An 11,466-nucleotide genomic window follows, 5' to 3' on the forward strand; every position below is an offset into this window, starting at 1 on the left:
AACCCCAGCAGATTTGACAGGCTTGTCCAGCCCAGAGCTGGACCACTGTGGAGGTTCAAACCTTGATCGAGCTTGCCTGGCTGTTTTTCATGTGTCTGGTGGTGCGGGCTCACAGGACTGACCCGAGAGCCCTCCCCAGCAGGGACCTTCCCTCCTGCTCTCGGATCTCGAATGCTTGAGGAAAGTTGAGACTTCAGTGCTAGCTGTTTTTCCCTCTGTCAGCTCCAAGAGCCTCTCGAAGGCTGGCAGGTGCTGGACAGAGTGTTTTTAAGCATAAGCAAAGTGCTGCTGGCTTTCATTACGTGTGGTGTCGAGCCTGCTGGATACACACGCTGACATTCACCAGAAGGAGCTGGATTCCATCGTTCTGGATCTCTTTCTGCCGTTGCAATGGTCTGGTCTGAAATTCTTTCTCCAGGAGAGGGGGCGGAATTTGTTGTGCTGAGGCTGTAAAACATGTTTTACTGCGGCTGATCCCAGGGCGAGGTGATTCACCTGGAATAATTGCAGGCAAAGCCAGGGGAGGGAAGGGGGGAGCTTTGCCTGCAGCATTTCTGGAGCATCTGAGCTTTAGTGTGTGGGAGCTGGTATCCTCCCTGTGCTAACCAGAGCCCAAAGAAAATGTATGAGATCCTTTAGGGTCTGGGATGAAGCCACATCCCCTTCTCCAGAGGCTCTGGGAATGTCTCTGCATGGCCTACAGGAAAGCTGTACCAGTCTGGTCCAGCTCAGCTCGCAGGTGGGGAGATGCAGTCAGAGAATGGGATGCCAAATGTCCCGCTCCCTCCTGGTCTCTCCATTACCAGCACCAGAGGTTGGATGTGTTGTTTTCTACTCCAGGGATGCCCTGGCCACATCTGGAGGAAGGAAGAGGGGGTGAGAGGCTGCTGGGGGCTGAGAGCCTAGCTTGGTGGAAGCTGTGCATGAGGAGCAGCTAGAGGTGGTGAGTACCTGGGGAAAGAGGAGGCTTCTGCTGCTCCCAGGTGTATGGCTCTTAGGTGGGAGTCCAAGACCCTCCTTTTCCCTGAGCTAAAGGGAAAGCAGAGCCACCTGATCCCCATTTCCTAAATCCAACCTCGCACTTGTCCCAGCTCCAACCCTTCCCACACCACCTGCCTCTGCCCTGTGCAGGGAATGAACGTGGGGAGGTGGATGGGCTCCCAGCCCTGCAGAGCTGCTGCTGCAGCAGCCAGACCTGCTTGGGAGCAGCAGCATGCTCCAGCCAGAGCCACCCCTTCCTTGGGGTGGGAGTGGGGGGAGCTGCTCGCCCCCTCTGAGTTGACCTCAAGTGTCCGAGTCATGTCCGACGCTGCGCAGCGCTGGGGAACGGCCCCATGTGCTCCTTGGCTTTTTATGGTAAGGAATGTCTTTGCAACATGTTAATTAAGAGTGATCGTGGCAGCCAGGACCATCCCAACACTCTCACAGTTGAGCACTTCACACCCCCCACTGAGAGCTGCCTGCGGAGCACGAGCGATGCCGAGAACACGGGAAGGGGCCACGGACCCGACCCGGGGCTGAGACCCCTCTGCCCTCCCCTTTGCTTCCTCCAAGGCTCCTGGGGGTTTAACGCCCTCCCCTCTCCTCCTGTTCGGCTCTGGCTGCCTGTGAATCCCCTGACCCACACAGGGACAGGCTGGGGATGTGTCTCTAATTCCCAAGGGTTTGGGTCTGGAGCCCCATTTCTCTGTTTCGCGCTTTTTTTTTTCTTTTTTTTTTTCTGCAGTGGGCCAGGCAGGGGAATGTGCCAGGGTTTGGGTGTGCTACCTGCTCTCGTGGCTTCCTCAGCACCAACCGTTATTTTGGGGCAGCAAAAGGGGTTTGTCAAACCCTGCTGGGACGGGGACTGGCTCTGGGGTCCCTGCAGCCACCCAGGGCTGGCGCTGCGCTTTGCGGCTGGAAGCCACGTACGGGAGAAACAAGGGCAGGAGGCTGAGAAGCCTCAGCCCCCACCTCCCCTTGGCTGCCTCATCATACCGGGGAGCAAATTTGGCAGAGTGTTTGAAAACAAATCAAACCCACAAACCAAAACAACTTCTTCAACCCTGGTGATAAATCTGCGCTCTGGAAAGCTTGTGCTAACCTGAGGTTTCAGCCAAGTGCCCCTCATCTCCCTGCCCACTGTTGGGCTTGATGGCAGCTGAGTTTAACCTATTTATTTTCCACTCCCAATTGATTCTGCTTTTATTAAACTTTAACTAGAACATCAGGACTTGCAGCGGGCTTCGTTTAAGATAAAATCTCCCGAGGGGACAGACTGGGAGCCCGTCCCCACTCAGCTGGGAGGATGCTGAGCAGCAGCAGGTCACGGTGTTCTTGTCTTTTCCACGTGGGCCTGATATGTCCCGTTGTTTGGGGGAAAGTCACTTCCCACCATGGTTTGCCTTAGCAGCAAAACCTCGAAGGGCTCATCAAGGCACAGGCTGGGCAGGAGGGAGAAGGTTTCATCCTTGGACAAGCGGGGGCAATGGCAGATAAGCTGGAGTGATGCTTTTTTCTTTTCTCTATTTCTGTAGCATCCTGTAAAGGGTGTAATGGTCCAGCAGCTGGCACAGGCTTCAGTCTTGCTGCCTGCAAATGAGCAAATACAAATCGATGGTGAGGATCCGTAAAATGAGGAGGGCGGGTTGGATGCATCACACCACGGAGACCCGCAAAAACCCAGACCTTGCTGTCTAATCATCGCAAAGCACCTTGCTGCTCCTGCGTGAGGGTGAGAGCAGCCGTGTGAGCCGCAGTGCGTGTCGGAGGGGATTTGGGGGTGCTGGAGGCAGGACTGAGGTGCAGCCCCCAGCTAGGTGCTGTGCAGGGTCTGTCCCAAGCCCACCGTCACCCTCTGGGGTCTTGCTGCTGAACAGTGACCAGCAACGAGCTGGTGTTGGCCGTGCCCAGAGCCCGGGGAGAGGGGACGCAGCGATGCTTTGGGCCGGGAGCCAAGTTAGGGGTGTCCTGGGATGTGTCTTCAAAGCAGCCATGGGGGGGTGGGCAGCTCTAGAGAGTTACACAGCAGAGCAGGGCTCAGCCGCAGGCTTGGGAGGCTGTTGGAAGGGCTGGGGGTTACTTTGTGCAGACCGGAGCTGTGCTTCCCAACTCCTTCCTCTGCACATCGGTTTTCTGCCATCCCCATTTGGTGCCCGGGCCCCGCTGAGCCCCGGCACGAGCGGCACACGGGGAAACGTCTGTTTGCGGGTGGAGGGCAGTGACGACCTCCCCAGCTTGGCCTTATGGACCATCTTAGGGTCTCACTCCCCAGGGACGTGTTGCATCTCCAGGGCACAGCTCTCTCCTCCATGGGCTCAGTCCTGCCTGTGTCAGCACCTGCCTCGCACTCGCCAGCACGAGGGAGCTGGGCAGCAGTCATGAAGTTGATTTTTTGGGGGGTTGTGTTAAATGTAATTAGCAAATGTACTGGAAGCCTCTGCAAATCACTCTGCTTGTGATGCTTAAAAAAAATTGCTTGTTCTTTCTTTGCTGGGCTTTTTTGCATGTCCATACACACATGCTCTCCCATTGATTCTGTGTATTCAACTGCAGCATCAGGGTGTTGCTTTTGTGCCTCTCCAGCTGAAGACAGTTCCTGAGTCTTTTCTTTGGGGGACCAGCTCTGCCAAGCTTTGGCGAAGGCTTTACTTCATCATCACTTTGATTCCCTCTCATTTTTCTTGGGAAGATGCTGGCGGACCACGGGATATGGTGGTGGACGCATGGCTGGTGTGTTTAGGAGGATGCCCAGGGCTGGATGTCCCCTGGGGTGGTGCAGGAGATGGCTCCAATGTCATTTTAGGACAGGAGGCGCCGCGGGTAGACTGTTGCATAGGTGCTAGTTTGTTCTTGCACACCGTTATTTGTCCTTTGCACCTTCTCTCAGTGTCCAGGCTGCCGCTGTCGGATACAGGTGACAGACGGGCTGTGGGATGCTCCGGCCGTGTTGTACCTGCAGCAGTCCGCAGCTTGTTCGTGAAGCCGGCCCTGCACCCCACAGTCTGCACCACCACCCCTGGGATTTGCAGCCCCCACCCCTTTTCCCATTGATCTGTTTTTATTATTATTATTTATTCCTAAACCTGTTTCTCCCAGCACTGAATGTGAGCATCACGCTTGCGTCCCAGGGCTCTGCTTGCGGTGCCGGTGTTACAGCAATGTTGGGGCTCCTCAAAAAGACCCAAAGCTGCAAAATGAGCAGCTGCCTGTGGCAAAGCCAAGCCGAGGGGGAGCAGCGATGTTGTTGCACTGTGTGTGGTTTTGATGAGCTGTTTTGAAGAGGTGACCCGTCCCCTTTTCTCCTCTGGCTGACAGTCACGGCTCTACGCTGCTAATCCTATTTTGAGCCTCCTTTCCTATGCACTGCCAAAATACCCAGGAAACAAACTGAATTTACAAAATCCATGGTAATTTAGCACTTTTCTTCTGTTGGTTGTTGTAAGCCTACTTTCACCAGCGTGGGACTGTAGGATTCACTGCCTGTGTAGCCGGAGTGCCGTCACCTGGGATCGGCCCCATCGGAGCTACTGATCACATTCATCTCCATCTTCTTCGGCTGGTTCGTGGTGGGCACGATGCTGCTGCCAAAGGATCCAACATAGCTGCAAGAAGTGGGTCCCCAGAGACCCAGCTTTGCTGCTCAGAGTTATCCCCCAGCCCGAGGACAGCTTGGCGCCGGATGCTTGAGAGGTCGGTAGCCACGCTGTGGTCTGGGCTTTTCCCACGGTCGGCTTAGAAGCGGCACCAGGACCCTCCCTGGGGATGGGCAAGGAGTTTGGGGCACAGCTGGCTGGCCCTGCTCCCCACGGGTCCCCTGGGGCCAGGCACTACGTGCTGGGTCACGATGAGCATCGGTAGCAAGAGCAGCAGCAGCCCCAGTACGGCGCCAGGGTCTGCTCCTCCTCTCGGGTCCCTCCTCCGAACACCCCAGCTTTCTCTCCGTGGTGAGATGAGATACCCGGGTACCAGCCCAGCTCCTTTCTGCTCCCTCCCAGGGTTCTTTCTCGGTGGATTTCAAGCCCCTCGTCCGGGCACGATGCATGGATTGAGGTTTGCTGGCTGGTTTGTACATCTGTGAGCCGGTTATTTTTGTTTTCTTGTGAACGCTATAAAAAGATGAACTCAGGAGCGACTCCTGTCCTTTCTGGGAACTCAGCCCGGTGCAAAGGGGAACGACCTGGGCTTGAAAGCGAGCGCCGACTCCGTGGGGCTTCCCGTGGTGCGACCCGGGGACTGGCACCACGATGCCCTGCAGCATCTCGGGCTGAGATCTGTGGGCGCAGCTGGGTGTGAAAGGAAAACAGGTCTGGGGGCGGGGGGGGGGTGTGAGATGGAGGGGAGCAGGGTCTGCGTCTCCTCTGCGATGGCATGAAGGGACGAGGGACACTGCGCCCCCAGGCATGCCAGCTCAGGGACCCCTGTCCTTGGGCAGGTGGTGAGACGCTGTCTCCATCCCAAGGTGAGCAGATAACCGTGCCCAGGAGCGGGGGCTGAACCCCTCGCCATGGGACGGGGGATCCATTGGAGCCAGGTCCCACGGCTCTCTGAGCAGAGGTGGATGAGGGCAGGAGGAAGATGAGGCTTTTAGCTGTGTCTGCATGGCTGATTCACTGTTTTCCCTGGCTGGGAAGACTTGAGCAGGGGAGATAAATGCAGATATAAGTAATGGAGCTGTTTATACGCTCGTTGTCTGTGACTTATGCTGTGAGCAGGCCTAGACTAAATATAAGGGTTATTGATATGAGGCAGCGGCCGATTTATGGCCCTCTGCATGGGGACAGGAAGATCTGGTTATAATAACACTCAGCAGGGAAAAATAAATGTTTGACAGCCAAAAGCCTCCCGGGAAGAAAGGCCGAGTGCTGGGGAGGGGTGGAGGGCAGCGTGGCACAGAGGAGGGCTGCGTCGGGACCCAGACCCCGAGCAGACCCCCGGGGAGATCCATGGTGGCAGATAGAAACAGCCTCCTGCATCTCATCCCGGCCCTGCCGTGGGGATGTTGCAAGGAGGGAAATCTGTGCAGACAGATCTACACCCTCTGTAATGGCAATTTATAGAGACCTGATCTTCACGGGTGCTTGGCGCCGTCGGGGCACAGCTCTGGGCATCGCAGGGATGCTCAGCACAGCCCGTCCCAGCTCCCACGCGCTTTCACCACCTCCTCTGGCTGCACTCTGCCGCAGGGTTTTCAAAAGAATTAATCGATCCTATTCCAGTGATGATGCTTCTGGTAAGAAGATGATGGGTCTTTAAATAAAGCCCTTGGCTGCTGGCGGTCGCAGGGCTCAGCCGCTCATGGAGCCTTTGCAGTGGTAAGAACGGGGGACGCGTGAGTCATGGCAGCCTCTTGTGTGTGGGTACGGCCACGTTAAGGGGAGCGCGGGGATGTTCCTGGATGCTCGGAGATAACCCACGCCCTCTGCTCCACTGCTGCCCACGGCTTCTGGGGAAGGGTCTGGAGCACAAGTCCTGTGAGGAGCAGCTGAGGGAACTGGGGATGTTTAGCCTGAAGAAGAGGAGGCTGAAGGGAGACCTGATCGCTCTCTACAACTACCTGAAAGGAGGCCGTAGCCAGGTGGGGGTTGCTCTCCCAAGTATCTAGTGAAAGGACAAGAGGAAATGGTATCAAGTTGTGTAAGGAGAGGTTTAGATTGGATATTAGGAAAAATTTCTTCACTGAAAGAGTGGTCAGGCATTGGAACAGGCTGCCCAGAGAGGTGGGGGAGTCACCATCCCTGGAGGTGTTCAAAAAACCTGTAGACGTGGCACTTTGGGACATGGTTTAGTAGACATGCTGGTGTTGGGCTGATGGTTGGACTTGATGATCTCAGAGGTCTTTTCCAGCCTTAAAGATTCTATGATTCCCTTGGGCCAGCGAGTCCCACCACCCCTCCAGCACCCACCTCTCCTCTGCTGTGGACCACGGGGTGTCTCAAGGGAGCAGGACACGGGATGCAGGATGGAGGGCTTTATTGTGGCTTCCCCAGCTGCCTGGGGTCCCCCAGCACTCGTGCAGCCCCAGCTGTCCGGCCCCGCGCCACGGCCGCAGGAGAACAGTGCCAGTGCTCTGCTTCGCTCTTCTCTGCGAGCACCTCGCCTGGGCTGAGATGCTGACCTGTGCCCAAGCTGTCTGAAAGCATTAAAATCCTCCCCCAGTGCTGACCCGCTGATGTCCCGCTCCGCTTCCCCCGGCAGCGTAACCTCTCCCGCGGGGCCCCGGCTGCGCTCCCCTGGCAAACAGCCTCCCTCCCTGCCCATCTTTGGCGACCTCCAGATGCTCTGCAGAGCCTCGCACGCACCGGATCAGCCATGGTCAGCAGCACGGAGCAGTGCCCCGTGCCCTCGGCAGTCCCGTACTTGGGCTGTGGCGCTTGTCTCGGCTGCGGATGCTGCTTTCAGCCGTGCTTCGTCTTGGGGAAACCTCGCCCGAGCCGCGAGCTGGGATGTGAAAGCCCAGCCAGCACCGGCTGCGCCACAAAGGTTTGTCTCCTGATTTCTACGCTTCTCTCCTGGATTTTCCTACCTGAGCCAGGTTTGTGCCCATGTGGCTGTGGCCAGCGCTGCCCCAGGACGCAGCTCCTGGGACACAAATAAACCAAGACTTCCCAAGTGTCCCTAAAAGTGCATCCTGCTAACTCCAGCTGGACGCTGTGTTGGTTGGAGAGACCAGAGCTTTCAGTAGACTCCAGGTGTAGATGCAACAGGGTGTAAGTCTGTCTGTGACTGAGGAACAGGTGATTACACATGAGAGTTGATTTGGGGGTTTGACCTCTCTGCTCTCAGCAAGTGCTCAGTGGAAGCAAATCCTGCCCTTGGGATCCTCGGTTGGTCGCTTGGCTGAGTCCGTAGCCAGCAGTATCGCTTTAACAGTTACGATATCTGGGTGCATTTGAATGAAAAAGGGTATGATTTGATGCATTTTAACCCAAAACGTAGCCCATCCCCAGGCCTGCGATGCTGCAGGAGACTGCAAAGCCATGGGGTGGGAAGAAGCTCTGCTAGGTGATGTTGAAGGTGATGAAGGAGCCATCCGCTTTCTGCTGATGTTCCACCGGCTCTGCCTTCCCCCAGGGCTGGGCTGGAACCTTGCAGCGTAGGGATGAGCGGCCAGGCAGGGCTTCGCTGATGTGGGTCACCTCGCTGAGCTCTGCCTCCAGCGTGCTGACGGTGTTCGTCACTTGGGCCACGTGCACCTTGTTGGCTGCCTTCTTGTGCAAGAGGCAGATGAAGATCTTCTTGAAGCCCTTGCGGAAGTGTTTGGAGACCAGGGCGTAGACAATGGGGTTCACACAGGAGTTGGCATAGGAGATGAGATGTGAGAGGATGCGGAGCACGTATGTAGCGTGATTGAGAGGGAAGTACCCGAACCAGACACAGAGGATGACCAGGTGATGGGGCAGCCAACAGAGGCAGAACAAGACGGCTACAATGATGATCATCCTGGTGACCTTCCGCTTGGCCTTCTTGGACTCTGACATGTCTTGGAGAGGGTCCACAGACCTCCACAGGTAGTGAATAGTCCGCACATAAGTGAGGCTCAGGATCAGCACTGGGATGATGTAGCTGAAGATGAAGGTGCAGATGTCCATGACCTTGCGTTGGGAGATCTCCCAGATGGGGTGGCAGACGGTCAGGTTGGCCAACCGGAACTCCTGGTAGTAGCTGAGGTAAGGTCCCGAAAAGATGAAGGAAAGACCCCAGATGAAGCAGATGGCCATGAGGGCGTTCCTGGGTGTCCTCAGCTCCCTTGAGTGCAGGGGGTATCGTATGGCCAAATACCTGCATGGGAGAGGGAGAGGGACATGGCTGCAGTCCTGGGGAGAGCATGCGGAGCTGCTCCGGGAGCAGACTGGAGAAAGGGCAAAAGTGATGGATCTGAGCTTTCCAGGGCAATTAGTCCCACAACTGATTCCCTGGTGCTCCTAAGTGTCCCAGTGGGGTGAGGAGAATCCTCTCCCCTGACCCTGTCCCATCACCCTCCCAGCAGTGCTCACAGGGAAGATGGGGACAGTCCCCTTCTGTCCCTCTCCCTAATCCAGCAGATCCTCACTTGATCATCGGTCTATCTCGCACAAGCGACAGCAGCAGCGAGCATATGAAAGCAGGAGCAAGTCCCCAGGATCCCCAGACACTGCATTGCTTGCACTGGCACATGCGAAAGCACGTCACCAGTTTTCAGCTCTGCAATTAGATGGTTCCTTAATTACGTTCAGATCTAGGGGCTCATGCAAGTCCCTGCTTGCTTGATACCTCTCTTCCTCCCAGCTCTGGGGCTGCAGGAGGAGAGGCAGACCCTGGGTCCAGTTTAGCTCCTGGGGGCTGGGGGGGGCTGTCCCGGCAGCCAGGGTGGTGTCGTGCGGGGATAGCAGGACGCATCCAGCCCTGTTCTGGGGCTGCCGCGGCTCTTCCCAGGGGCCTTTCGCAGGGACTTTACACATCCCACCGTCTCACAGGTTTCGGGCACCGAGCAGAGCAGGACCAGCAGCTCCCTGGCTCTCGCCTGCTGAGGGTTAGGAACTCGCCAGCCCTTGTAGAGCCAGCAGCTGAGCTAGCGCGGGGTAAAGCGCAGGCAGGAGCAACAGGCTCCCTTTCACAGCCCCCCTGGGCCAGGCTGGGACAGTCACTGGGACAAGGGACAGGACTAGGACAGAAAGGGGCTTTTTGCTAATAAAAGGGGAGGGTGGGAAAAGCAGTGTCGCAGCTCAAACATCCCAGTGCTTTCTCCTCCTCGAGGTTTCCTCGCTTTGCTGTGGGGAGGGCAGGGGCTCTCTCCACACATCCCGGGAAGAGCAGGGGCTGCGCAGGGATCCAGCTTTGCTTCTCTACAGAGAGCACATGGAGAGCTGCCAGAGTCTGAGGATAAACCCCAGTCCTGTTACAGCTTCGGGGTCTGAAAACCTCCTCCAGCTGGGCACTGGGGCAAGGGGTCCCAATCCAACCCTCTCCGCTGGACGCCATCCTCGATGACTGCATTGCCTTGCACGCACGAACTGGGAAATGCTCCTGGATTCATCTGTGAGCTCCTGGAGGTCGCAGCAATTGGGACTTGGCTCCAGGGGATTCTGTCCCCTCTCCTGCCTGGGGGACGGTGGGGGGGGGTGTGTGTGTGTCCAGACAAGGGGGAGCCGCGGGGTCCAGGGAGCCCCCCCCCCCATTCCCTTTCCTACCTGTCGAGGGAGACAGTGGCCAGGGTGAAGCTGCTGGCGTACATGGTGAGGTAGATGAAGAAGTGGACGGCCTTGCACATGAAGGGCCCAAACACCCAGCCCTCCAGGGTGTAGATGGTGGCTTGGAAGGGGACGCAGAAGAGGATGAAGCAGAGGTCGGCCACCCCCAGGTTGAGGATGAAGAGGTTGGTGGTGTTCTTCGCCTGCCCGTTGCGCAGCAGCACGGCCAGGACCAGGCAGTTGCCCACCGTGCCCACGAGGAAGATGATGAGGTACACCAGCGGGATGATCACCGACTCGGGCTGCCAGCCCGCCTCGGAGCCCGTCGCTGAGCCATTCATGGCCGGAGTGTGCGGAGCGCGCAGCGGGGATGGACGGGGGGAGCGTGCCTGGAGAACGCACTGGGGAGGCGCGCAGAGGGTGCGCGGAGAGCGTGGCGGGGATGCGCGGGAAAGGGGGTGCACGGAGAGCACAGCGGGGGGTGTACCAGGGATTGCACGGGAAAGGGGGTGCACGGAGAGCACAGCGGGGGGTGTACCAGGGATTGCGCGGGAAAGGGGGTGCACGGAGAGCGTACCGGGGATGCACAGGAAAAGGGATGCACGGAGAGCGCACGGGAGATACACGGGAAAGGGGGTGCACGGAGAGTGTGCCGAGTGACCCTCCGGGGCTCACGGAGAGCCGGCCGGGGTTACACGGGACGCGGGAGGGGATGCACGGGATGCGGGTGCCCTTCACCTCCTCCGGGTCGGCTGGGAGCCCGCGGCCGCTCGGTGCGGCTCGGCTCGGCTCGGCTCGGCTCGGCTCGGCTGGGCGCTCTCCCTGCCGCCGGCGGGGCGGGGGGGGGTGGTGGGGGGGGTGTTGGGGCTCCGGGGCGGCGGCTCCCGCCCAGCCCCACGCATCGCGCCCCGAGCCCCCCGCCGCGGCAAACACCGGCCCGCCGAGCGATGGGGGCGGCAAGATCCCCCCCCGCCCCGGGGTGTGTGGGGGGCTAAATCCGGTGGGGCAAAGTGTCCTTCGGTGCCGTGCCCCCCCCCCCCGCCCCCCGCCCCGGGAAGGTGCCGGGGTAGCCGGGCTGGGCAGCCCAAAGCGAGCTGGACACCCAAAATGGGGGGGGCGGGCCGTTTCCTTATTGCTCGCCCCTGCAGCGGTCGCTGGGAGAGGGCTCGGCTAACCCCAGGGGCTGCGGGGCGTGGGGGGTAGGAATGGGGTCCTCTCAGGCTGCAAATGCGTCCAAATCGTCCAGCACGTAGCTAAATCCTTGCACCAAAACACCCCAGAGGTGAGCTCAGATTTGCAGGAGAATCTTTATTTCTGC

At 58.4% G+C, this 11,466-nt stretch overlaps 1 protein-coding gene across 1 annotated transcript; it reads right to left on the minus strand.

The window, feature by feature from the left end:
• Positions 1 to 7,979: 7,979 nt before the first annotated feature.
• On the minus strand, positions 7,980 to 10,714 carry GALR2 (galanin receptor 2). Its single transcript, XM_054846722.1, has 2 exons — positions 10,149 to 10,714; positions 7,980 to 8,760 (listed from the first exon to the last, which is right to left on the minus strand). The coding sequence occupies exons 1-2, from the start codon at positions 10,487 to 10,489 to the stop codon at positions 7,980 to 7,982; spliced, it is 1,122 nt and encodes a 373-aa protein (XP_054702697.1). The 5' UTR covers positions 10,490 to 10,714.
• Between the last annotated feature and the right edge of the window lie 752 nt (positions 10,715 to 11,466).

Source organism: Grus americana, chromosome 18 (genome assembly GCF_028858705.1).
Source record: "Grus americana isolate bGruAme1 chromosome 18, bGruAme1.mat, whole genome shotgun sequence".
Lineage (NCBI taxonomy): Eukaryota > Metazoa > Chordata > Aves > Gruiformes > Gruidae > Grus > Grus americana.